Consider the following 26,310-nt stretch of genomic DNA (forward strand, 5'->3'; position numbering starts at 1 on the left):
AAAGAAATAAAAGGGGGGCGGAGGGGAAAGGGTGGGAAGAGGAAAAAGAAAGAAAAGGAAAAGAAAACTGAAAAAAAAGAAGAAGGAAAAGGAAGAGCCGCACGTGTCTTTAGAAAGAGGCGGTGCGCTCCCTGCGGCCCCGCTGCCCGCCCGGCTTCTGTTCCGTCCCGGGGAGCTCCGCTCACCGGCGCTGCTGCGGGGCAGCCGAGGAGGACACCGCACCGCAGGGCCGGTGCTAAAGAAGCGGAGGGATGGGTCCGACGGGTGTCCCCACCCACGGATACACTTCGGCGGTGCGCGAAAAAGAGAGGGGGGAAAAGAAAGTCCCGTTTGAACTACGCGTAAGGAGGCGGAAATCTCCCCCCTCTCGTCGCTCTCTCCCTCGGGGCGTGAAATCGGACCCGAATCCTCGCGGGGAAAGGGAAAAAAATCCACGGGTGGGAGCCGGGAGGTGGGGGCAGCGGGCGGCAGCGCGCAGGCGCGGGCAGGAGCTGCCGGCCCCTCCTGGCCCAGGTGAGCGCGGTGCAGGTGAGGGGAGGGAGGACTCACCCGGCGGCGCCGCTCCCCGCAGCCCGTGAGCGGCGGGAGCCGCAGCCCGCAGCGCCATGTCCGTCCTCGCCAAGATGGGGGACTGGCAGGTAACGGGGGGCTGCCCCCTTTCGTCGGGGGGTTGCTGTGTGGGACGGGAGAGGGTATCGAGGGACGGGACGGACCGGGGCGCTCCCACGCGTGATCCGACCCCGCGTGGGGCGCGCGGGGGGGTTGGGTGGGTTCGGTGCCTGCGCTGCTCCCGACTTTTCCGATCTCTCTCTGGGCGCTGCTCTATGCTTTACTGCAGGAAAAGAAAGGAAAGGAAAAAAAAAGAAAAGAAAGAAAAAAAAAAAAAGTGAGCACAAATATATTTTTAATCACTTTTCCAGTTGAAATTGGCGTCCTTTATCGGGTCGGCGAGTAGAAGCGATCTAAATAGGATAGATACGTGCGTGCGTGTGTACATCTGTATTACTTTTGTACTAAGCCAGCTCGTACGTACCCCCGCTTAGGCGCTCTCCGCCCCAGATGTGCCCCCACCGCACGCCGCTGCGCGCTGCCCCGGGCGGCACATAGCGGGGGGAGCCCCGGGGTGCGGGGTTGGGCGCTGGGGGTACCCCGGGGCTCCGCGAGGCAGAACGCGGCGTCTGAGCGGATGGCGCCTCGGGGAGCGAAATGAATGGGATCGGGGAGGAGGGAAGAGGGGCCCCGGAGGAGGGAGAGCGGTGCGGGGCCGACGGAGCGCTCCGCGTAGGGAACGGCCGAAGTTCGGCGGTGTCGCGGCTCGGTCCCCGCGCCGTAGCGCTCGCAGGAGCGTTTTCGGCCTCCCGTGCTTTTGCCTCGCCGTTCAGTCCGGGTGTGGCGCGTAGGGTTCGGGGCTGGATTTTGGAGAGCGACAGCCACCGGGACCGGAGGGGGAAGAGAACAGCTGGCGAAAGAACGCGGCTTTTCAATAATCCGTCGCAAAATAAAAGGTGACATCGAACCCCGAGGGCAGGAGCCACGTCCGCAGAAGGCGAACGGCCGCACCTCGCTCCCCCTCTCCTTGGTTTTGGGGGGAAAAGGGGGAAAAGCGCAAAGGACGCCCCGCGCCCGGGGGGCGGACGGGAGTACGGCCCCCTTCCCCCCCGCGGTGGGCGCACACGGGCGCAGCGCCGTCCCCGCGGCCCCGTACCTGCGGCGGGCGCGGGTCGGAGCCGGCGAGCAATTGGGCCGCGGTCGCTATGCTAATGAGGCGCTCCGGCTGCGGGTAAAGCGCTGCAAAAGGGAAAAGTTTCTGCCATTAGAGGGAGATCTCCGAGCGCTCAGCGCACAGCGGCTCTGCACAGCTCCGCCGCGCTCCGCAGCACCGCGCCGGGGGGATCGGACCCTCTCCCGCCGACCCATGAAAATGCTCTGGAAGCTGACGGATAACATCAAGTACGAGGAGTGCGAGGTAAGCGCCCGCCAGGGCCGGGCACAGCCCCGGGGCCCTTCGCCGCGAGCGGGGCCGCGCAGCGTCCACCGATCCGCGGATTTCGTTGAGGAGGAGTCGTGCCCCCGCGCCGGGAGCGGCCGAGAGGGGCCGGGGCCGCTGGGAGCCCCCGGGGGAACGACGGCGGAACGAGAGCCGGAGTGGTCCCGGCCGTAGGGAGAGGGCTCCGTGCGTGAGGCTCTGTGGGATGCTGCGCGCGTCCGCGCGGATGGATGGACGGATAGATGGACGGACGGACGGAGAAACGGATGGATGGAAGGAAGAATGGATGGATGGAAGGGCGAGGAGACAAAGGGAGCGGAGCGGCTCAGGACCGCCGCTGAAATCCCCCCCCCTCCCCGGTGCGGCCGTGCCCCGAATGCGGCTCTGTGGGGGCACCGTCCCCGTTCTCAGGGCCTTTGAGCAGTCGTATACGGACCGCTCGGAAAATGAAATCCCAACGATTAGGCTCGGAGGAGGACAGCCCGCGTGTGCGCGTCCGTGCTCTGAGTGGCTTTGGGTCTGACAAAAAAAGAAAAGGAAAAAAAAAATAGGAGAAGAACAAAACGGAGAGGGCAGCCCATGCCAACCCCCAGCAAAAGCCACGCTCACACCTTCCACAAAAGTTCTCCTTGCGGCGCGGATCAATAAAAGGACTGCACCGTGCCAACGAATGTACTGATTTGGGGCCGGGCGATGCCGCGGCGTAGGGCAGGGGCCGGGGAACCGCCGAGGACCGAAGGATGCGGTGCTTCAGCCCTGCCCCGAGCGCTGGGACGCAGCTGCTGCTCGGAGCGAGGCCGAGCTGTCGGATACGCGACGTCTGGCAACGGGGCGCCGGGGAGCTTTTTTATTTTATTACGATTATTATAACGATTATTCCGTCCCTCGGCCGAAGGCGCGGCGAGAACTTCGCCTCCTCCCCGCCCCAGGGCCGCCGTCGTGGGTCAGCGCCGCCTGCGTGCCGCTGCCGTCGGGTCTTCGGCCCCGGCCCCCGCGGGCGCCGATTTCGTCCCGTCAAGGCCCGGCGCAGTGCGGAGCCGGGGCCGGGATAGGGGCAGAGGAGCGGCGCGGAGGGCGGTGCCGGAGTCGCGCAGCCAGTCGGACGGGTTGCGCGGGGCCCGGCGTGTCTGGGCCGGACGGAGGAGAGCTCGCCGTGCCTCCCTCCCGCCGTGCCCGGCTTTCTCCTTCTCCCCCCCGCGTCCCGCCCGCCCTCCTTCCTCCCTTCGTCCCTTCCTTCCCTCCTCTTTTCCCGGCTCCTCCGAGCGGGGGGCGGCGGATGCTGGCGGGGCTCGAGGTGCGGGAGGAAGAGGAGGAGGAGGACAACTTTCCAGGACGCGGCGGCGACAGCGGAGCGGGGACCCCTCGGCGGGGCATGGACGGGGCGGCGGCGGCGCCGGCGGAGCCCCCCCCGCGCGAGGGCGGCGGGGCGGAGGGCGGCGGGAGCCGGGAGCGGCCGCTCTTCTCCTCCGCCGCCGCCTTCGAGCCCGGCTTCGCTCAGCAGCCGCAGCCCGAGGTGCGCCCGGGGCTGGGGGCGAGGAGGGAGGGAGGAAGAGGAGGGAGGGAAGGAGAGAAGGAAAGGGGATCCCGCGCCCCCCTCCCCCCCCCTCTTCCCCCCCCCCTTCCCCCCGCCGCACGGTTCTCCCACCTCCGCCGCACCCCTCCCGGCTCCCACCCTCTGCCTCTCTCCGCTCTCTTTCTCTTTCACTTTTGCATGCCCCGCAACCTTTTAAAATGTGGCCCCTTCCCTGTGATTCGCCAGACGCGGCGGCATGTCCCCCCTGCGCGCCGCGCTCCCTCCCTCCCTCCTTTTTGTCTCTCTCTCCCTCTCTCTCCCTCTCTCCCCGGCGCTGATTAGATACACCGATTCCTCATTCAATGGACGTCATTTAGAACGGGCTCTGCCTTGAGTTGCCTTCGCGCTTCACGCTCGATTTGCGGCCATTCTTCCCTTATTAAGTATTCGTGTAATATTAATAGTCATGAATATCCGCTGCTAGGAGGCTCCGGGAAGGCGGCGGCGGAGCGGGCGTGAGGAGCCCGAGCGGAGCGGCGGAGCTCGGGGAGAGGAGAACGAGACGGAGACAGAGCGAGCAAAAGGATTGAGAAACGAACGCACATACTAAAAAAAAAAAAAAAAAAAAAAAAAAGGAAAAAAAAAAGGAAAAAAAAAAGGGGGGGGGAAGGAAAAAAAAAAGAAAAAAACGCAAACAAACAAACAAACAAACAAAAAAAAATCGACCAACTTTACCTCTCGCCCCGCGCCAGGATAGCAGAGCCTCTGCAGCACCCGATGAAGGGCAGCGGCGGGCGCTGCGCGTTCTGATGGATTCCGGCGGCGCGGGCGCGGAGCAGGAGCAGCCCCGGCGCCCCGCTGCTGCCCCCCGAGCGTAGCGCCGGGCTCCGGCCGCGTCCCTCCGCGCAGCTCCGCGCCCCTCCGCGGCCGCCCCGCGCCTCTCTCCCCGCCGCGCAGCCCCCGACGCCTCGCAGATGTTAGTGCACAGTTTTTCGGCTATGGTGAGTGGCTTCGCCTTTCTCTCCGCCGGGGGTCGGGGCGCGGGGCGCTGCTATTGTTGGCGGCGGCGGCGGCCGGGCTTGCGGCGGCTCTGCCCTGCGTTCTGCCGCTTCGCCTCGCCTTCGCCCTCCTCGCTCTCGTTTGGTTTTATTTTCCTTTGCTTATTTGCTGAGGGGTTGGGGGGGGAGATTGGTTCGGTTATGTTGATGGTTTTTTTTTTTTTTTCCCTTTCTTTTTTCCTTTCTATTTGCCTTTTTATTTCTCTTTTATTTTCTTTCTTTCCTCCCTCGCCCTCCCCCTCCACCCCCCCCCCCCTTTTTTTTCCTTTTTGTTTCCCCCTTTTTTCTTTTCTTTTTTTCCCTCCCTTTTGCCTTTTATTTTTGCTCTGCCGATCTCTGGAGCCGCCACCCCGTTCCCGTCGCCCCGCACCTGCCCGCGGGGTTTTCCTCCTTCCCCCGCCGCCTTTCTGAAGGCTCCGTCTCTCTCCTTCCGATCCCTTCCTCCTCCTCCTCTCCCCCGTCGGAGCGGGGCCCGGAGGAGACTCCGGGGCCGCTCCTGATCCCCGAATCGTTGCGCAAAGTTGCGGGCAGGGGCAGCGGTGCCCCCGCAGCAAGATGGCAGTTCGCTCGGCTCCCCCGCGTTATCCCCGGGATGTGGCGGCGGCGGCCCCCGGCAGAGGTGCGCCGGGGCCGGGGCAGCGCTTTGGGTTACGGTTTCGGATTATGGTTCCTTAGGGCCCCGTGTAAGGGTTCCATCGGTGCTCGCTGCCGGGGCACGGCCGGCCGGGAGAGCACGGAGCGCCGCCGCAGCGTTTTGTGAATTGTTCGGAACGGTCCCGTTATTGTGGTTATCGTTGCTGTTCCACCGCCACCGTTGGGGAGACGGTCCGAGCCCCGTTAATGCCGCCGAGGGCGGCCGACGGACCCCCGTCTCTCCCTCCGAGCGAGGAGCTGCCCGGTGGGGGAAATGACCGGAGGGCGATTTTGAGGAGCACCGGTTTTGATTTCATCTTTTGTTTTTCTTTTCTCCCTCTCTCTCCCCTCCCCTCCTCCCCCGTACCCCCTCCCCGCGCCCCCCCCTCCTCCCCCCCCAGGAGCGCCACGACAGTGCCAGCAACGGGACGGCGCGGCTGCCCCAGCTGGGGGCCGTGGGGCAGTCCCCGTATAGCAGCGCCCCGCCGCTCTCGCACACCCCCAACGCCGACTTCCAGCCGCCCTACTTCCCCCCCCCGTACCAGCCCATCTACCCCCAGTCTCAGGACCCCTACTCCCACGTCAACGACCCCTACAGCCTCAACTCCCTGCACACCCAGCCGCAGCCCCAGCACCCGGCGTGGCCGGGCCAGAGGCAGAGCCAGGAGCCGAGCTTGCTGCACGCGCACCGGGGGCTGCCCCACCAGCTGGGGGGGTTGGACCCCCGCCGCGACTACCGGCGGCACGACGACCTGCTGCACGGCCCGCACGGGCTGGGAGCGGGGCTGGCCGACCTGCCGCTGCACTCCATCCCTCACGCCATCGAGGACGTGCCGGTAAGCAGCGCCGGGCCGCGGCCCCGGGGGGGGCGGGCGGGGGGGGGGGGGACACGGGGCGAGGGAGGGGCACCCGAAATGTAATAGAAGGGGAGGGAGGAAGGGAGGAAGGCCGAGCCCCCCCCCCCCCCCGTCCAGAACAATGGGTTCGTGTGGCGCGCCCGCTGAAATGGGGATAAATCAAATGAGTGTCAGCGTTAACAATATCTTTCGTTCTCGGTGACAATGAGATGTTGCGATTGGGAGAATGTTTACTATAGCCACAGGGCCGTGTGTCTGGGGAGCTCTCGTTGGCGTGGGGTCTCAGCGAGCGTTCTCCGTGGGAAACGCACGGGGAAAGGGGTAGAAAAAAAGTCGGGGAAAGTGGCCTAAGGAAGAGAGGTCGGTTCCCCACGGTGACGGGATGGTGGCATGTCAAGTTGTGAGGGGACGCGGGGAGATCCCTTCTCCGAAGGAATTAACGGACGAGAATCGGAGGAGGGGTGTGTGGAGCTGCTGCCATGTTCTTCCAGCAGCAGTACAGAGGGCTGGATGACCCCACAGACCGTTGGCTATACCTCTGGCTTATCGAATCCCAGCCAGACCTGCTGCACTCGTATTAAATGAAACGCGTGGAGCCCATTGGGCAGCGCGTGATTCGGGGAATCCGATTCAGTTATCAGTTAAGGCCGGATTTTAAAATAATGGTTTCTAATGAAGCGTGGCATTACACACGGCTGTGACGGAGCAGCCGGGGCCATTGTTCCGCAGGAGAGTGCCTTATGAGACGCAATGGGAACGTGAGCAAAGTTCCTCCGCCGGGCTTCTCCCTGCAGACGGAACGAGAACGCGGCAATAGATGTACGAGAGCTCGCAGAGCCCGTGCTGCTGAACGGAAGGGCCGAGGCTGCGAGGGAGAGGAGGGAGCCGCGGTGTGTGGATGTGATTTCTGCCGAAATGCCATCCCAAATTACGGGATCAAACCTTACGGCAATACGTTCGCTGACAGCTTAATGAGTACAGTTTCGTGTCGCGAAGGACGATGCTCACACGAACGCACCTCTTTTTGGGGAGGGGGCGTTTGGAAACCTTTTGAAAATCACGCCCGTGGAAAACGGTGTGTTTATGGGCAGCCCTCCCCCCCCCCCCCCCCCCCCCCCCCCCCCCCAGGGCCGAATTTAGCCGCAGAAAATCTCCTCTCGTGTCCCGCACTTATTTGTTGTCGTTGCAAGAAATACGGACGCTTTCCAGAGCGGTGGCTTTCGTGAGCCGTCGGGATCCGTTAGGAACGAATCGGTTCTTTTAACCCCGTGCAGAATAACGCGGAGGCAACGGCAGGAACAAACCCATGTGTTGCCGCTGAGCCCCTGCCCGCTGCAGGAACGCGACCAAAGCGCACACCTCCATTCCCCCCTCCGCTCTCAGTCGCGCTTTGCCCTGCAGAGATTTGCGGTACAAATCGCTCCGTTCGCCTCCGAAAGAGCCACGAATTAACGGCGCCGCCGTAGTTTGTGAGAGCCGAGTGCCATCTGTTTTAAATCCTTCCCCAGCCCGGCCCTCGGTTTTTGTCGTTGGGTTGGGTTTGGTTGGGTTTTTTTCCCCTCTCTGCACAACGGAATGGGCAGGGTGTGTGTGCGGGAAGGGACGGGAATAGGGGAATGCATCTGCTGAGAGAACCCATAGGCTGAGATGATCCAAACACGGAGCTTTGGGTCGGTTGTGGATAATTTTTTCCGTTGCTGCCACGGTTCGGCTTTAACAAAATGGGGACCGGTGGAGATTTAGGAAAATCGAGGAGGAGAGGGTGAAAATTATTTAATCATAAATATCTCGGTGGGATTTTAAACTTAACAGCCCTCCCCGCACGGAATACGCACAGAAATAACACAAATAAAAGTATTATGCCACACTACATTGACTTTATGGGTTTAGGGTGCATGCATAAAGGGATCATATTTCCCCATATAGTTAAAACACGAGAACTGCGGCAGTAGTCATTTCTGAACATTTCTCAATTTAATTATACTTAAATCCAGAAGCACTTTAGGCAAGTTACAAATGAGAGCACGGAGTATAATAAAACCTGTAATAAAGCAACTTAGTACCATCCACCCGGAATCATTGAGATCAGGCACAATTAACGGGAGCATAAATCCAAGGCAGAATGGAAAATGTTAGGATCGGTATTATTGTTGGACAAAGACTAGAGGAGGAAGTAATAGTTTTTTAAATGGTAATGCCTGCGTTTTGTAACCGTTGCGAAACCTTCTATCTCAGCAGCGCTGGTGTTAATTTGTAAACACAGCCAGGCATTATATCGCCTGTCACTTCTTTCGGATTCGGGGCGGGGGTGGGGGTGAGGGGGGGGGGTGGGGGGGGAAAGAGCCGCTATTTCGTTTGGCTTCCTCGGCACGTTGCGAGCGAACCCCATCTGCGGGCGCACAATGGGGGGAGCCCGCCCGGGGGTGCACGGCTCGCCCCGTCGGAGCGGCCCCGTGCGCCCGGCTGCGGCCGCTCCTTTGTGCCTCGCCCGCGGCGGGGAGAGGCGGAAGGGAGGGAGGGAAGGAGGGACGCAGGGATGGATGCGGGGCCCGGGGCTGTGGGACGGCTCTCGGCTCCCGGCGCGCTCGCTGACCGCCGCCTCTCGTTGTGTTGCAGCACGTAGAAGACCCCGGCATCAACATCCCGGACCAGACCGTCATTAAGAAAGGTGAGAGGCGAGCGCGGGCGCGGCGGGCCGGGGTCGGGAGGGCAGCGGGCGGAGGGCACCGCTCGGTACCGCCGCCCGGGAGCCGCGGGGCCGCAAAATCCGCTCCGGCGCTGCTGCGCGTCGGGAAGCGGTTCGGTATCGCGCTTTGCCCGAAGCTCGGCGGCGAAATCGTTGTCGGCAAAGCGGAGGAGAAAACGCCGCGCTCCTCCTCTCGAGGTTCCGTGCTTCGATCGCGGCGGCGATCGGCCGGGCTGCTGGCGAGCGGGGGGCGAAGTGCCGGCGGGGCGCTGGGACCTCGTCGGCTTTGTGCTGCGCTGCCGGGCACACGGGCACACGGGCACACGGGCACACGGGCACGGACAGCGGGCGGCCCGGCGCCCCGTCCCCCTCCCCGCCCGCCAAGCCTTTGTCACGTCAAATTAGACGCGCGAGGGATAAATCTGAGGAGATGCTCTTTCCGAGCCGACATGATAATTGGCTCTTTTATTAGTAATCTCCAGAGTTCGTTTAACTCCCGGTGTATCCATTAGCCCTCCCCGAGCTATTAATGTCACAAGCCATCCATCCCCAACCCCGGGCCCTCCGCCTCGCGCTCCCAACTCCCGCGCCGGGGCCGGCCGCTGCGTTTCGGTGTCTTTTTCTTTTTTTTCCCTTCCTTTTTCTTTTCTTTTTTCTTTTTTTCCCCCCCCTACTCCGTGTTTTTATTTTCGCTCCGGGCCGGGCTGGCCGCTCAGCCCCCTGCCCCCTCCCCACCCTCACCTCCCGCTCCTCCCTCCCTGCAGGCCCCGTGTCCCTCTCCAAGTCTAACAACAACGCCGTCTCCTCCATCCCCATCAACAAGGACGCGCTCTTCGGCGGGGTGGTGAACCCCAACGAGGTCTTCTGCTCGGTGCCGGGCCGCCTCTCGCTGCTCAGCTCCACCTCCAAGTACAAGGTCACGGTGGCGGAAGTGCAGCGACGCCTCTCGCCGCCCGAGTGCCTCAACGCCTCCCTGCTGGGCGGAGTGCTGAGGAGGTGAGGGGCGGGGGAAGGCGGGAGGCGGGCGGGCGGCGGACGGCGGCGGCCGAGGGGGCACCGAACAGCACGGCCGGCCGCCCGGCGACCGCTGCCGCCCCAACGGAGCCCCGCGCCCGCCCGGCCGCTAGGGGGCGCGGCGCGCTGCCGCTGAGGCGGCGGGCGGGGGGGGGAGGGGTGTGAGGGGAGGGGGGCGCTGTAACCATGGCAACGCGGCCCGGTGTGTGAGGGGTGGCGGACCCCGGCCGCTCTGCCCTCGTGGCAGTGGCAGCCCCGGGTGCGGAAGTTGGCGTCACCGTGCCCTGTTGGGCTGTGATCTAATTCAGTCAATTCAAGAGCGCGTGGGCAGGGGATAAAATTAGTTAGCCGAACTCCCATCCTAACGCGCCGTCCCTGCCGGCCAGCGGTGTCTCTGCCACGCAGAGATCAGTCTCTGTGTGAAAACGGCAGTGCGGGCTCCCAAACTTTTCACATCAGCCCGCTCAATGGTGATAGAGCCATAGAATAGAACCATCAAGCTTGGAAAGGCGGCTAAAATAATCTACTCCACCATCCCCACCATGCCCACTAACTGTGTGACACATCCATGCGGTTCCTGAGCACCTCCAGGGATGGTGACTCCACCACCCCCCTGGGCATCCTGTGCTGCTGTCTCACCGCTCTTTATGAGAAGAAATTTGTCCTAATGTCCGACCTGAACCTCCCCTGGTGCGTCTTGAGGCCATCCGCTCTTGTCTTATCAGTGGAATAATGCAGCCGCCCTGAGACACGTCCCCTCCGGGCCGTGGTGGCTGCCGGCTCAGAGCAGGCTGTCACCGCAGTCACTGCACAGCTCCATCTGTAGACTCAGCTTTTCCCCAAAAACCTCCCTTCGGTGTCCCTCTGGTGACAGTATGGAGTTTTGGGGTGCTACACAGCCCCTACCGCCCCTCCTCTAACCGCCTTCTGTTGTGGCACAGGGCAAAGTCCAAAAATGGCGGGAGGTCCCTCCGAGAGAAGCTGGACAAGATAGGGTTGAACCTGCCGGCCGGGAGGCGCAAAGCTGCTAATGTCACCTTGCTCACCTCGCTGGTGGAGGGTAAGTGCCTCAGCCCTGCCTGTGGTGCTGCACGGTGGGACAAGGCTTGGTGTCTTGGCTTGTTTCTTTTCTTTTCAAGTTGGTGCTGCCTCTTTGAAATTGGAAGGGTGTTCTCGTGGTCGATCAGGAAGGGACGGTTGGTTGTGCAGCTTCGCCTTTTGATCTAACTTAAACTTAAAACGAATCCTGCAGACTCGGCGCTAGCCTCGGTCCCACCAGCACTGGGCTGAAAGTTGCAGGGAGTGGGGCTGCTGCCGCCCTTCCATCAGTGGGCAACTGAAATGCCAAAATACTGCGGCTGCTTTGGGATTCATCTCCCCCTGCACCCAGCCGCATAACAGTAAATCATTTAAGTTTTCTGACATCTGCACTGGAGAAATGCGTGACCATTACTTCCTGAATTAATTTGGAAATCCTTGACCTAAGCCATGAATTAATGGTGTCCTGAAAGCCTCCGAGTTGCACCCCCCTCGCTTTTGGTTCTCATTTTCAGAACATGTGTTCCCTTCATTATATCATTCTGCTCCGCTTCGGTCTGTCCAGAGGATGCACTTACTTACAGCACCTTCAGGTGCCCTGTACTTTCAGAACTCAGGGGTGGGAAGCCTGAGCCTTTGCTGTCGTTTAGTTTTGAAGCAGTTGCTTTGTCACATTGACTGGCACAAAGTAAACCCGTGCCCAGAATGTAAATCCTCCCCATTTCTCACCGCTCGTGGGTTTCACAATGTTTTGGGCCAGCTTGGTCTGCAGAGTGCTTTTAACCTCAGCCCGAGCTGCGCAGGTTTGCGTTAGGTTTGGTTGTGTAGGAGGGAATTGGTAGCTTTGTTTTGTTGTCACTTTGCATTCTGCCGGAGATGTTTCATGTTGAAAGGGATGGGGAAAGAAGCGCTGCGCAATGCCGGACTTAAGTTTTTTAAGCATTCAGGTTAGGTAGCTGCACAGTATTTAAGCTGCGTGGAAATGAACTGCATCTTAATGGTTTTGAAAAGGCTGTGCCATTCGCATCGGCACACCATAGTAACAAATTGCAAGGGGAAAACTTCTAAAAAGTCTAGCTTTGGTAGATGCCTGATATTTTGGGGGATATTAATGAACGTGGAGAATGTTTGATTGTAATCTATTGTTCTGTTTGGCACTGGCATACAATTGCTTTAAAAGAGTGGTTTTTATGACAACAAAAAGCAAAACAGAGGCCCGATCTCCCTCCGTTTAGCTTCGGAGCAGTGTCTGGTTTTGGGGGGATGATAGTGTAAACACCACTCGGGCTTTGAGTCCTGTAGCATTTTCTGGAGTACTGTTATTGTTTATGATCCGCTCCATTTTATGGAAACAAGCTCACTGGACTGAGGCTTTGAAGCTCTAATTGGCGCATGCGTTCTTCCGGAGCTAGAGCTAATGGCAGGAAGCCCTGCAGTAAAAACCAACTGGTTCAGGAAATTAAAACCAAAGATTTGAAAATCAACAAAACAGACAGACTCGGTGGAATGACCCTAAAATTCTCATGGTTAATCGTTTGGGGGGGAACATATAATTATATGTGATCAAGTTAAATTTTAAACACTTAGCTGTTTAATGCGTTTTATTTAGAAGAGCTCTAGGAGTAATTATGATCAATATTAATCATTGATGCATTGCAAAAGAATATAGAGACATGGCTGAGGCAAACAAATATTTCCGGAGTAAATAGCTTTGAATGAACTGTGTATAAATGGCTGCGTATGCACGTGGCTATGTAAATGTGAACACGCGTTTGAGGTGCAGGGAGCCCGTCTGTCTAAGATCTGTTAGTCAATGGAAACTTGAAAAAAAAAAAAGGAAAAAATTGAATGTGAGATTTCACTCGTAACGATTGTCATGAAAATACACATTTGCATTGCCCTAGACTGAAGCAAAAGGCAGCTCCTACAAGTTAAAATGGGATTAGCATTTCTTGCTGTCCCTTTTTGCAGAGATAGAAAGATACCAGTCCCGTCTTTTAGAAGAAAAGCCCAAGTAGAAAGTCGTGCTTTTTTTGTTGTTTTTCTGATGGATTTTTGCCTCTGTGCTGTGTGTTACTGATGAGCTGTGTGTTTCCCTCCCCATCCCCTCCCGCCTCTCCCTTTGCAGGGGAAGCAGTGCATCTAGCTAGAGATTTTGGGTACGTTTGTGAGACAGAATTTCCTGCCAAAGCAGTAGCTGAATTTCTCAACCGACAACATTCCGATCCAAACGAGCAAGTCACAAGAAAAAACATGCTTCTAGCTACAAAGTAAGACATTTACCTTCCTAGCATGTGGTTCAGTTATGAGGGGAGGGCGACAGACCCGGGTTTGGAGCTTTTATTTGCTAATGTTTTCCACGTAGCCGGTGGCTCCTGGTGTCGCGTTCTGTGGGGGTTTGTGTGTCCCCTCCTGCTCTGGGAGCTCTGCATAACTCACCTTGATTTCCATCCAGTCCACCTGCATGGATTTGCTTGAGAGGGAGTTGTGGAAATTGTAGGTGGATGTTTGGTTAAAGAAAAAAGCTTATTCAAAGCAAAAAAAAAAAAAATTCCGGGTCCTTTTGCTTAGCTTATCAATTGAGATAGAAGGGGGAAGGCTTCCCATTGATGGTGAAATTAAACTGACCCGTTAAACTGATTTCAGATCATTAAAATCTCCAGCGGTTTCTTCCTAAGGATCTCAGCTACTTAGCAGAAGTAGGGATATTAAAAATATATTTTAAATGCCAATCTGTACACAGTTAAAATGCTAGCGGAGTTTATCAGTGGTGGGGCTGGCTAGACTTCCAGGTGGCGCGTGAAAGGAAAATGATTGTTTTGATATGTTTGCTGGAAATTAAAAGGGTTGTTTAGTGGCCCTTAATTACCAGTGGAGGTGTCACGAAAGGGCACAGTGCCAGAGGGCTCAGGCAGAAGATGGGAGCCAGTTTATGGCTGGAAGACATTAACGCGGGTTTCAGAGTCCAAACTGTTTCAGCGTGCCTCTAAGCCCTTGCTGTAAGGTGTGTTATTTCCCCAGCCCTTTGTGCGGCGGGCGGATGGTGTCACCTAACTTCTGCACCCTGCCCTTGTATCCTCCCTTCTCACCTCCCTGGAAGGAAATTTCCAGAGCCCGCTTAGCGTCAGCCTTCCCCTCTGTGGAAAGGTCCCTTTGGATTTGGAGATAGAGATGTACGTATATAAAGTGTTTTGGAACACCCTAATTTAAAGCCTCGATTCCCCTCTCTGTCTTCACCCTTTCCTCCCCACACACACGGGCGTGTTTTAGCCTTTTGAAGGAAGAGGCCCGAGGCTCTCTCCAAATAAGGGTCTTCCAAAACGTGAATAAATCCCCCAAATCCTCTCTGGATATTGCGGCCCGTCTCCTCCATTCCACATTGCTGGGGAACTTTAAGCTGCGTATTGATTCAGTTCCAAAATCCATCTGGGAAGGGATGTATGTTTGCAGGCAGTAGGTGAGGGGTGCAAGACGGGGATCGGTGGGGTGGGCGGGAGCTGCTGTGGTGTGCGTGCTCGCTTTTTGTCTGTGCAGGCTGGGGCACGATGCGTGCGCGCAGTTGTGCACGTGTGCAAGGTGAAGGGAAGAGGTGTGCGCTTTGCCCACAAGTGTGAGAATGGGGGAATGTTGCGTAGAGGAGAGGAAGCGGCGTGGAGCGAGTGTGCGTGTGTGCACTCGGGGGCAGCGGCCGCCTTCACCCGCAGGCTTGTGTAACCTAGGAGGGAGCGTGCATCGGCTTTGCTGCTGACTGCGATGGTTCATTTCTCTCCCTCTCTCTTCCCCTCCTGCCCTCCCTCTCTGTGTCTCTGCTCCATTTGTGCTATAGACAGATCTGTAAAGAGTTCACCGACCTGCTGGCTCAGGACCGATCTCCCCTGGGGAACTCGCGGCCCAACCCCATTTTGGAGCCGGGCATCCAGAGCTGCCTGACCCACTTCAACCTCATCTCGCACGGCTTCGGGAGCCCGGCGGTATGCGCTGCCGTCACCGCCCTGCAGAACTATCTCACCGAGGCGCTCAAGGCCATGGACAAAATGTACCTCAGCAACAACCCCAACAGCCACACAGACAACAGCACCAAAAGCAGCGACAAAGAGGAGAAGCACCGAAAGTGAGGATTCCCCCCCACTCCTCTCCCTTCCCCCCCTCGCAGCCCATCAGTCCATTCATCTCCCTCCTCCCTCTGCCCTGCACCCAGCACCCCAGGCTACGGCAACAGAATGAGCATCCTTCTGCCAATCCTGTTCTCTGACTCTGCGAGACCGCTCTGCCCTCTCCCCGCGCCCCTTCCCGGCATCCACATCTTCATTTGCTCCCTTTTAACTCGTTCCCCCTCTCCCCGCTGCCACCATCGTTTTGCTACCCCAGTTTGGAGCCTAAGAGAACAGAAAACAGGGGGACGGAGCCAGCAAAAAGTAAAAGTTCTGTCTTGAGTTTGTGAACTTTTTTTTTTAAATAAAACAAAAGGAGGAAAAAAAAAAACAAAACAAAACGAAAAAAAAAACAAAAGGACTTTTTTTTTTCTAAAAATATATTAAAAAACCTAAAAAAAAAAAAAAACCCTACAAAAAAAGAAATAATACTTAAAAAAAAATTCTATGAGCTTCACTGGACTGAATCACCACCTTCCCTTACATAAACTTCAGTTAAGATTGTAGCCATATTAAAAGAGAAGCAAGCGAGAGAAGTGCGACAGCAGCAGCAGCAGCAGCAAGCAAACGAAAGGCAAAAAGGACTGATGACGTTTTATCAGTATTGTGAATAAACTTGAACACAAAACACAAGCAGTTCCATGTCATATCTTCAGTTGTAGAACTTTTTCCTGGCAAAGGTAAAGCGACCAACTTGAACTTTCTATTGCAACATGATTCACGGTTATTATATAAGGGAATCAGTGTTCATGTATGTATATATTTATTTATGTGTAATTTAATGGGAATTGTAAATATGGTGAGTCTGTTTTAAGCCTTTTTTTATTTATCTGGTGATCTCGTTTACCTCTTGTTTAGTGGGTTTTAAATCTTCCCCTCTTAGTTCATCATGTGGTTCATGGTACTTATTTAGATATCAGAGGCTTTTTGGGGGTTTTTCTCTGGGATTCATCATTTTTAGCCCTGTTGTAGCATGTTAAAGGCGACAATGAAGCAGCTGAACAAATAAAAAAAAAAACCATGGATTTTTATATATAATTAGTATGACATTTAGTTTCTCATTGAAGAAAAAATAAAGTGATGTTGGACCCTGGCAAGATTTTTAAACACATTAGTGGTTTTACAACCCTTATATGTTGTGAAAAATGGAAGAAGAAGTTATTTTCATCCACTGTCCCTCTCCCCAAAGCACCATCAGAGCAATAAATTAATACTGTCTTTTAAAACAAGATTTAGCTTTTTTTTTTTTTTCCTTTTTCACTCTCTCTTTTTTCCCCCTTCCTTCCCTTTCTTTTTCTTTTTTCTTTTTTCTTTTTTTTTGTGTGTGTGTGTTTTTTTTTCTTCTTCTTTTTCCTTTTTCCAAAGAACTTCACACATCCGGGACCACCTGGTATCCTGTATTTCCACTGGCCATATTGGAAGCAGTTATAGTTGTATTGTATTGAGTTGTGCCGGCAGTAGTTTCCATGCCTGTCAATGTATCATAGTCCTTTGTTGCCCAGATAAATAAATATTTGATACGCTTTATGTCGATTTTTTTATTCAGTGGCTGTCTTTACCCAGGCGTATTTTTGTTCTTGGCAGTATTTTTTATTCAGTATGGTTACAGTAATTGAGTTTAACTCTCCCTTGACAATTGCTCCTTGCAATAAGCAGCTGAACCCATTGTTTCCCTCAAGTATAATAAAAACTTACTTTCAACTTGGAGTTCAGAGCAGGGTATCATTTAGATATTCCACCGAGTCTGTATTCAGACAAACGACACAATAAAGCACAATGTATTCTTTTGGATAAAAAATTGTCTGTACTACTAACAAAATGACACGCTATCTTTTCTTTAACCAAAACATAATTTTATTTAAAGAAAAAAAAAAAAAATAAAGTTTTATTTTATTTATGTTGACCTCTAGGTTTTTATTTATGTTTATCCGCAGCGTACAGAATTATAAAGCCTGTACCATTTTCTACGTGTAGTTGTCCTGCAGGAGAGCAGGGAGAAAAGAAAATGGTATCTATCTCAGGAAAGACGTTATTAAAGGAATTACTGCTAAGCCAGTACTGAAAATTAGGCGTTGCGAAGGAAAAAGGAACGCACTGGCGAATCAGAACTGGGTGCTGGAAACGAAAAGCTCCATAGTTTGTGCCGACGTCACCTCACGGCTGTGAACTTTAGTGCAATCCTGGGGGAGACGGACTCGTTCTGATGGATGGTTTGTGTTTGGGTGGGAGGCGCAGGTTGGCATTTTGAGATGGCTGCCTCCGTTTGCGAGGAGCCGAGGGTTTTAGCTGAAGTTTCTTCTTGTGGTTGTAAGATAGGGAAGTTTGCCTTAAAAAATGATAATGAAAAGAACGGAGCGCACGTCTTGTAGATGGGTTGTAAAAACGTGTGAGAATTCCGACTTTGAATCTATTTTCTTTGGCCCAGGGGGGTAGGTGAAGTCAGCATCGGGCTGGATTATGTTATATCACAGAAGGGACTAATGCAGTTAAGATTGTAAAGGCTTTTTAAAGAGATGGTCTCCTTGAAGGGATGATGATATTTTGGTACTGGTGGCTGATTTTTCTCTCTTTCCCTTTCCTGCCTCTGCCTCTCTATCTCTCTCTCTCTCTCTCCCCCCCCTCCTGTTCTCTCTCTCTCTTTTTTTTTTCCCTTTCTTTTTCCCTTTTGCTCAGGCAGAAATGGTGGAGGTTAAGAGGGAGGTGTTTACAATAAAGCTGCAAAGAGAATTAACATTTGCTCATATATTCTGACGTTTGGTAGGGCTGGTGAAGCAAAGCATTAGATAAAGCCCAAGATGTTTCATTTTGCTTTGGTAATCTACTTATGGGAGGCAGTGTAAAATCAATCTTGCCAAGCAGAAAGAGAGTTGGTGGCGTCTAAATTCTATTTTCGAGAGCCAGCCAGTTTATAAAAGCGCTGAATATTTTTTCCTTATAAATTGAAAGTGCATCTTTTGAATGCAAAGCCGCAATTGTTTTAAAAAACAGTTATTTATTGTTTCCGAGAGAGACTGGTTAACTGTAAAGTAGATGTAACAAAATAATGAGGTGAATGAACCCTAACTGTACATATTCTTGACATAAATGAAATGCACAGTATTGTAGCAGGTGAAGTGAAGCATTGTCTATCAGGGCTGTTTTTCTTGGCTGCATCTCAGATTGTGTGTGGGATCCTAACCTCAGGCACAATAGCATTCATAAACAGCAATACATTGCTGCTCTTTCCACAGCAACACATAAATACTCATTTTTAAACGAAAACAATCTTATTATATACCATTCATTCGGATCTGGATTTACAGATGCTTGTTACTTTTTGAAACCTGTACCCAATATAATCGTTTTATACTGGGCGATGTATAAAGCGGTCTTATGCTAGAACATTATAAGGTCGTAATAAATAATGTTTTAAAGATATAATTAGCTACTCTATGCTAGGAGAGCACATTTCAAGCATCCTTCTGCTGCATTTGCTAGCCACCGGAAAGCAGAAATGAAATGACCTTGCATAGATATCTTTATGGCTGTTATTTCTGAGGAGGGACTTTGCAGGCGAGGATGGAAATCAGACTGGCTTCAGCTCAGCCTCTTCTGCTGCGACCGAGGCGTGGTTACAAAAACGTGCTAATTACTTCGCCGTTCTTTGGATGCGTTCGTACCGTTGCGCTCAACGCACAGCAGTCAAATTCTAGGTCAGACTTCCAGACACCAACAAAAATCTGCTGTTGTTTTCTCCTCCAGATTGGCTGGAGTCAGGGTGAGTGGCTGAATGTTAGACCAGGGCTGCCACGCCGTGCTGATTTCTGCACGTGAACCTAACGACGGCTCGGTGCTCGTTCGCCGTGAATAAGGACAGCCCTCCTCTTTGTACCGTAATTTACCCCACCCTCCAAAAATCGAATATTAATATAATTTGAGATTTAACTGGTGGAACAGCCATCAGGACAGCGATGCCCCGCAGCTGAAATAATATTTAAAATAGAAGGGATTTGACATTTGAGAAGTCAGTGGCTTGAAATACCCAGTTGTACTTAGCTAATTCAGTCCTTAACCTCTGGTTTCAAATAAATCAATTACAGTCGATTCCACTTCAGTTCAGAAGTGCACGAGGTTTTTAGTTAATTGAATACATTTTATTCACTTGCTAGCAGTATTCATTTCTCCAAACCCTTACATTTGAAGGCGATTCCTTTATTGCCCTTGATAAATCTGACTGCGTAATCAGATCAGCTCCTTGTTTGTTTGCTCATCTCCTGCCTCGCATTGAAATCCCGGCGTGTGCGCTTCCCTTTCCCTCCTCACCACGTGCGTGTCTCAGCCCAGCCCGAGTTCTCAGAGTGCCAGCCCTCGCGTTCCAGGAGTGTGGCTGAAATAACAAACGTCGCTCTGACGGGGAGCAGCGTCGAGCCCATCCCAGCCAGCGAAGGCAATGGGATGGAAACAGCTCCACAGCCGAACATGAAAGCTTGGGAGTTTGCAAAATGCACTGTGCGTCTGGTTCTGTCCCACGCGCCTTTCCTAAGTGGCTGTGCTGCTCCTCCGCCAGCGCTGGGAACTATTAAGGAGTATTTGGAGCCTGCTCGGTGTCGGCAGGAGAAGATTTCGGGTGGTGTGGTTGTGACTCTAATCCACTCTAAACAGATAGTGATATATGCAGTACGTTGGGTGTGTTGTTTGCAGAATCCCGCTGGCATTGGTTAGCTGTTTTGGAAAGGAAAGGGGTTAATTAGCGTCATTATCAATCACTAATGCTTGTCTAACATGTCCAAAGAATAATCAAGTTAGAGGACTGCATGAAGCTAACATCTGCTTCATTCCAATTAAAGATTTTTCCCTATATTGTTCAATTATTGGAAGTCCACACCAGTTTCAGGCTTTGTCGGGGCCATAAAACAGGGTCAGATCGTTAGAAATCTAGAATGGAGGGGTAAGTGCAATATAAATAACAAATGGCTTCATTATTTGAGTTACAGGTGCACGAATGGCCGTGAAAATGAGCGGGGATTACTAAAATGTGTTCCTTCTTTTTATCTCTGGGATGGAGGAAAAAAGAAAACAGCCAAGCCTGGTTCTTAGGTCATTTATTCCGCATAGGGTGCAGCCTCTCCGTTTGCAATATTTAGTTGAATAACCCGAAACTTCCCAAAATAGGTAATTTAAAATAAGCAATAGGAAACAGAGGAAATGTGAAAGTCTTTCATGACTGTTTACTACTAGAGATGAGCAAATCAGCCTTGTTTCTATTCTTCTGGTTGAAGTCTGTAGACTTTCTTGAGCAGGTACAGAGGGTGATGCTTTGGGAAGGGTGAACAGAAGTATAGTTTGTTGTGGAAAGCAAGATTTGTGTCCTTGCACTCTTACCCCTCCATTTTGGTGCCAGGTGCTGTAGGTATGAAGGTGACAGACCTGTGGCCTTTATTCCCTGTTACCATCTGTGTAGTCATGTCTCTATGATGCAGAGGTTAGCTTTGGTGGCTCAGACTAAAGGGCCAACGTTTCTCATCTCTCCAGTAGAGTGGTTGGAGCGCATCCACTGAGCAAACCAAAGTGGAAATCAGGCTGAGGCAACCGAGAGCTTTCTGGTGGAGTGGGAAGGACCCACTGTCTCCAGACTGGCTTTCCTTCACACCCTAATCCTACAGGGCAAGAACCACCACCCAAAACCATCTCTGCCCTGTATGGCAAGCACGTGGGTTCCCTCTCTGAACCAGGGCTCCAAGGTTCCTGCAAGCTCCTGGATTCCTGATCTGTGTGTAGCCACACAGCTCGTTTGCACAGGCACCTTTAGACCAGGTGAAGGAAGAGAAAGTGGGGAAGTACATCCTGGGGCAGAAGGAATAGCCGTGTTTTCAGAGCAGGAAGGTGAAGGACAGCCAAGTGTAAAGAACGTGCACTGAAGTGCCAGCTTCTATAGGACGTGGACAGCATGAAGATCTTTCCCATCCAGAGATACTCTTGAGCCCCACTGCTGTTGTTGCCTGTGGTGTGGTTAATTCCTTTTGTAACTGACTATTGAAAGCAGATGCAGGGGCTTTGAGCTGAGCTTTTTTTCTGGCGGGAGTTGTTGCACTCTGTGCCACTGCAATCTTGGGGATGTATATTTCTTCCATGCAATGGCTTTGGTTATGTTCCTACTGGCTTGTCCATCCTGCGGAGCTTTCTGCCCTCGTGCTGCCAGCCCCTATATTAGGTCTGCCTGAGGATAAAGAAGTGGAAGTGAAATACTTGGGGCACAACTTTGGAGCTCCCAGGAGGATGGGGAGAGCGGCCTTCCTCCTTTTCCCTCTCTCTCTCCTAGTAGAGTGCATCCTTCTCACCCTGCAGAGTGCCTGCAGGATGCATTGCAGGAGCAGAAGGAAAGGGGGAACTGAGAAGTCTGCCACGCATCTTCCAGGCTGGGCCTGGTGTGAGGCATGGGGATGACCCCATCCCTCACCACAGCCACCTTCAGAAAGTTTCAGGAGGGGCTGAGCCTCTAGCGGAGTGGGTGCTGCAAGGCCCCTCAATAGGCAGGCTGTTCATGCTCTCTTTGTCACACCCGAGTGGGTTTTCCCACCTTTCTGTCTTTCTGTCTCTGTGTGCCCACGCCAAAGGATGCAATGGCTGTGCACAGAGGTGTGTGCAGCTCTCTGTGGGTATACGCGTGGGTGCCCGTTGATCTACAGGGCTGTGCATATTTATCCTGCCATCCATCCCCGGGACTTTTGGAGAGGCTGGGAGAGGGGGGGGGCGGCTGGGCTGTCTCCCGGATAGTTGATATTCCAGGTTCAGCCTCTTTCTCCTCTCTCATTCTCTAAACCCAGCCAGGGGGAGTGTCGCCCCAGGCCGAACATATGCTTCTTTCCATTGCGCTAATCCACCTTCAGCGTGGAGGAATAATTGCTCGAGTGTCCATGGCTCCTCGGCGCTTTGTCCCTCGCTGGCTCCCATCAGCTTGGCACACGCCATCTCAATCAAATCCTTTCAGAGCCCTGTCTCCTTTTATCATATCCCCGCTCCGCCGAGAGGAGAGGAGAGGAGGGTCGGGCCCTGCCGAGCAGCCCCGCTGGGAAGGGGCCCGTCCCATGGCGTGTGGGCAGCAGGCTGGGGGGTTCACGCCTCGCCTGTCCCCCCGCCGGGAACAAAGGGGCCACCGAGCAGCACCGGACTGAGTGTACTCCGCCTGCAGCGGGCTTTTGGGTGTTTTGTTGTTGTTCTGGAAATGGAAAAATGAAGGAGAAATAAAAAAAAGCAGAAAAAAAGAAAAAGAAAAGAAAGAAAAAAAAAGGGGGTGGGGGAAGGAGGGGGAGAAAAAAAATGAGAAAAGGAAAAAAATGAGAAAAAAAAAGAAACAAAAATAGAGGAAAAAAAAAGAAGAGAAAGAGAGAGAAAGAAAGAGAAATAAATTTTAAAAACGGACAATCTGGCTAATCTTGTCCCCCTGGTGCCGTTCAGAAAGCTCCCCTGCGGCAGGGGGCTGTGTGTGAAACCCCCCCCCCCCCCAAGGTATCCGTGCTGCTGGTGGGTACCTTCTGCCACCTTCATGGCTTGTTGTGTTCCCCTCACCTGGGCTTTCCCCTTTTCTCTGGGAGAGAGAGCCCAGACGAGACAGGACGGAGGGAAGGGAGGGATACTCCAGACCTCCCCAGCCAGTACTGGCCTTCAGGGGTCGGGAAACTGGGACGACCAGGGTAACGGTAACATCCCCCAGGCTTTGGTGGCACCAGCCTGGTCGTTTATTTCTTTATTTTCATGCCTTTGCCTTCAGGCGAGGGGGCCGTGGGTGTTAAGAAGGGGATTGAAAATTCCACCTAGGAGCCTTGAGTGAAAGGAAAAAAAAAAAAAAAAAAAGGAAAAGAAAGAAAAGAAAAAAAAAAAGTAAGAACCCAAACAACTGCAAAAAAAGAAAAGAAAAAAAATCAAACAGCAGAAAAACAAAAACGAGAGAAAAATCGGCGCGATTTTTAAATCTTTGCGGGACCATCCAGCTCTTGTTCGCCTCTTGTTTTCGCGCAGCTTCCCGTGATGTATTACGGGGCCAGTCTGGTTTTCCCTAACGCGGGAGGGATGCTCGGGGGTGCCGTCCCGGCCCCACCAACGAAACGCCCGCTCCGCGGAGCCGCGCAGGTGAGCACGGAGGTTTCCAAGAGGTCTGAGACCTCCGTGGGGAGATGCGCGCTGCGCTGACGGCTGGGGCTGCCCCGTGCGCCTCGAAGTGGTTTCGTTACAGCTCGAGTCTTTCTCGCTGCTGAGAAAAATCGCCTTAAAAAGAATAAATTTTTAAAAATAAAAGGAAAAAAAAAAATCCTCTCTCTACTAGGTTTAGATTTAACCGCAACACCCACAGAAACTGCCTTATGAAAACCAGACTTTTCTATGAAAAGACTCTTCTGGCAGCAATTAGTCTGGCTTTCTTTAACAAAATTCTTTGTAATGTCATTCAGCGGGAAAAAAAAAAAAAATCCCAGGACAATTTTGATTACCCAGTTAAAAAAAAAGTATATTCGGCTTTGCTCTGGGGAAAAAAAAAAAAAAAAAGTGTATAAATTGCCCAATAATAGGGGAAAAATAAATAAATAAATAAATAAAGCTACAATTTTGCGAGGATGGGTTTTTCGCTGAAAATAGGCTTGCTCAGCTGGCACGTGATGGGCGTAAAACGCCGTACCACGTACGCACGTTAAGGATTCACTCGAGGGGTTTGGCTCCGGCCCACCCCCCCGGGCTGGGAAGCGGAGGAGGCACTCTCCGGGCCCGTCCGGCTGCGCCCGGTGTTCAGAGGCGGTCCCAAACCCGCCCCCGGGAGGCTGCGCCTGGCCGAACCGCGCTGAAAATCGCGGCGCAACACAGCGCGCACCGAGCCGCGCTGCCCCTCGGGAGTAGGGCCGACCCTGCCCACCTCCGGGGAAGAAGGAGGAGGTTGAGGAAGGGGGTGCGGGTGCTGCCTACCTGTCCGCTTGTCGCAAGCGCTCGGGCAAAGCCGGTCCCTCCGCCTCGTCCGCAGGTTTTTGCGACTTCCCCCCCCCCCCCCACCTCCTCGCCTCCCTCCCTTCCTTCGTGCTTCGGTGAAAGGTTGCGTGTTCCAGCCCAGAGATTCAGATGTTAAACTGCTACAACGGAGTAGGAAAGGGAGGTGTTGGAGGGGGGGAGGCGTGTTTATATTTCAGATCTTCTAAAAGGTCGGCTTTAATTAGGTTAAATACAAGTATTATTGGCCCAGAAACACATGCTGCGCCAAGCTCGTGACAAGCCTAATTGCAACGCAAAAAAAAAAAAAAAAAAAAAAAAAAAAAGGAAAAAAGAAAAGTGATGGTTGGGAGGGGGGGGGGGGGGGGGGGGGGGGAAGGAGAATGTGAACTGCCCCGAACTCACCGCCCGCCCCTCCAGAACCCGCAGCTGGTCCTGCGCTCAGCCCCGGGCATCACAGCTTGAGGGGAGATGGGGAGAGGGAACCATTCGCCCTGAATTTCCACGGCTCGGAAAGAAAAAGGTAAACCTCCTGTCTGGCTCAATTAATAAACATGGTAATTTCACACCCAAAAGGAGGACATTATTTCACGGGAGCTCTATCGACTCCATCACAAAGGGTCACAGCGCAGCTGTGCGCGCCCGGGGTTATTATGCAGCCGGGCGATAGGGTCCCGCTCGCCATCCCGGCTCCTTCCTCGGGGCTACCCATCGCCCCCGGCAGCGCTCGTGCCGCCTCTCGATAAAGGACTTACCCATGTGCGAGGAAACGGGGCCGCTAGCAGAGCGGGGGCAATCAGCGGACGCAGCACCCCCGTTGCCCCCGTCTCCATTTAACTTCGTATGTTTGCATTTCCCCCCCAAACAAAACCACCCTGAAGTTATTTATTTCAAGGCGCGTCCTCCCACGGACGGTGCACCCCAAGGAGGAGCCGGGGGGGGTCCTCTTCGTGCAGCCTCCACCGCCCCCCCCCGCCCCCCCAAGGGGCCGCCCCGGCGCACGGAGCCGAATGGGGCTGCGGGATTCCCGGTGTGGGGAAGCGGGTCCAGAAGCTGCGAGGCACCGCATTAACCGCGATCCCCTAATCTCTTAATCACATTACGTTTTAAGTGAGCATGTGTAATTTCACCCATCAATGATTTATTTAAGCGCCGGAGCACAATTACTCCTCTCGCACACGCGCTGGCTGCCGAGCATTGTTTGCCACGCACCGGGGCTGAGGCCGGGCCGGGACCCCCCCCCCCAGGGGGAGGAATCCCCCCTTCGCTGCTGCCGGGCCGGTGAGAGCTGCGCTTTACCCTCTCTGCCTCAAGCAGGTGTAATTTACGAGAAGGGGGGGCTGGGGGGAGCTGCGCTTCACCCTTTCAGGACCCTCCATTAGCCGAGAGGTAAATGGGGCTCTCCGAGGGGAGGACGGCACCATCCCTTCCCCCCTCCAACTCCCTGGCAGCCTTGGTGGGTGCGGAGACGCAGCCCCCGGGGGTCGGGGGAGGCTCAGCCCGTCTCCGCCGCGTCGCGCCTGGGGGCCGCGGGCGGTGCGGCTTCGTGGGGGTCCCGGGGGCAGCCTTCCCTTAACCCGTCAGCGGCGTAACCATTGGAATTATTATTATTATTACTATTAATTCGCTTTCGGATCTACGGGGAGAGGAAAAGCATCCCCCAAAACAGGGACTGCCCAGTAGCCCCCAGTTAGGTCTTACTCTCGAGGCTTTGTTCCACACGTGCCGGTATCAAACCATCGGAGCAAGAGGTGCCCGAGAGAGAACATCTTTGGCTAAAGCCTGAAGACCTCCTTCCCTCCCGTTAGGTGTTTTTTTTACTCCCTTCTCCCCTCCACCCTCCCTCCAAACGCCGCTTTATTCAGGCAGTCTGAAAGCTGCGAAGGAAACAAAGAGGGAAAAAAAAAAAAGAAAGAAAGTAATTACATTTTTGGAAAACAAACAATAATTACACGATCCAATCGGTATAACAGTAAGCGAAACGCAGCAGCGGGAGTTACAAACGCATCCGAGCCTCGGAGATGGGGCTCCGCCGCTGACTCAGCGCTTCGGAGCCTCCGAATGATCCTCACATCGGGTTTCCGTAGCGCCGTTCGGCTGCAGGCTGTTGGCTGTTAAATTAGAGCGTCTCTCGCTGACGAGGCACACGTGTTAGCGGCCCTAAAAATAATAATAATTAATAAAGAAAGGAAGAAAAGAGAGGGAAGGAAAAAAAAAAAAAGAAGAAGAAGAAGAAGCCGTTTCGCTAGGTGAAACGATTCCGGTGGGTGAGAAATACGGGCGAGCTCTGCCCGTGTCCCGTTCCCTGCGCCCTGGATCCGCAGCGCTGTCGCTTGGAGGGGCTTCAGACCTCCCCCCCGCCCCCCGTTAGGGCACGCTGTGCCATCGCGGGGCGGTGCTGGCACCAGAACCCCCTCCCCGACCCCC

At 54.1% G+C, this 26,310-nt stretch overlaps 1 protein-coding gene and 1 long non-coding RNA gene across 9 annotated transcripts; one reads left to right on the plus strand and one right to left on the minus strand.

The window, feature by feature from the left end:
* Window positions 1-511: 511 nt before the first annotated feature.
* On the plus strand, window positions 512-16,834 carry TFAP2A (transcription factor AP-2 alpha). 8 transcript variants are annotated; one of them, XM_046918956.1, is made up of 8 exons: window positions 3,449-3,500; window positions 3,985-4,501; window positions 5,593-6,027; window positions 8,665-8,716; window positions 9,499-9,730; window positions 10,690-10,808; window positions 12,915-13,056; window positions 14,613-16,834. In XM_046918956.1, the coding sequence occupies exons 2-8, from the start codon at window positions 4,475-4,477 to the stop codon at window positions 14,899-14,901; spliced, it is 1,296 nt and encodes a 431-aa protein (XP_046774912.1). In that variant the 5' UTR covers window positions 3,449-3,500; window positions 3,985-4,474; the 3' UTR covers window positions 14,902-16,834. The 8 variants fall into 8 exon arrangements, with proteins under 8 accessions (XP_015131331.1, XP_046774918.1, NP_990425.2 ...); XM_015275847.4 differs by having other exon boundaries at window positions 4,253-4,501; XM_015275845.4 differs by lacking the exons at window positions 3,449-3,500; window positions 3,985-4,501 and adding an exon at window positions 512-638.
* On the minus strand, window positions 16,261-24,028 carry LOC101749691. The gene is made up of 2 exons (XR_005857315.2): window positions 23,866-24,028; window positions 16,261-22,132 (listed from the first exon to the last, which is right to left on the minus strand). It is a non-coding gene; the product is annotated as an uncharacterized LOC101749691 (long non-coding RNA).
* Window positions 24,029-26,310: the final 2,282 nt, after the last annotated feature.

This window comes from Gallus gallus, chromosome 2 (genome assembly GCF_016699485.2).
Source record: "Gallus gallus isolate bGalGal1 chromosome 2, bGalGal1.mat.broiler.GRCg7b, whole genome shotgun sequence".
Lineage (NCBI taxonomy): Eukaryota > Metazoa > Chordata > Aves > Galliformes > Phasianidae > Gallus > Gallus gallus.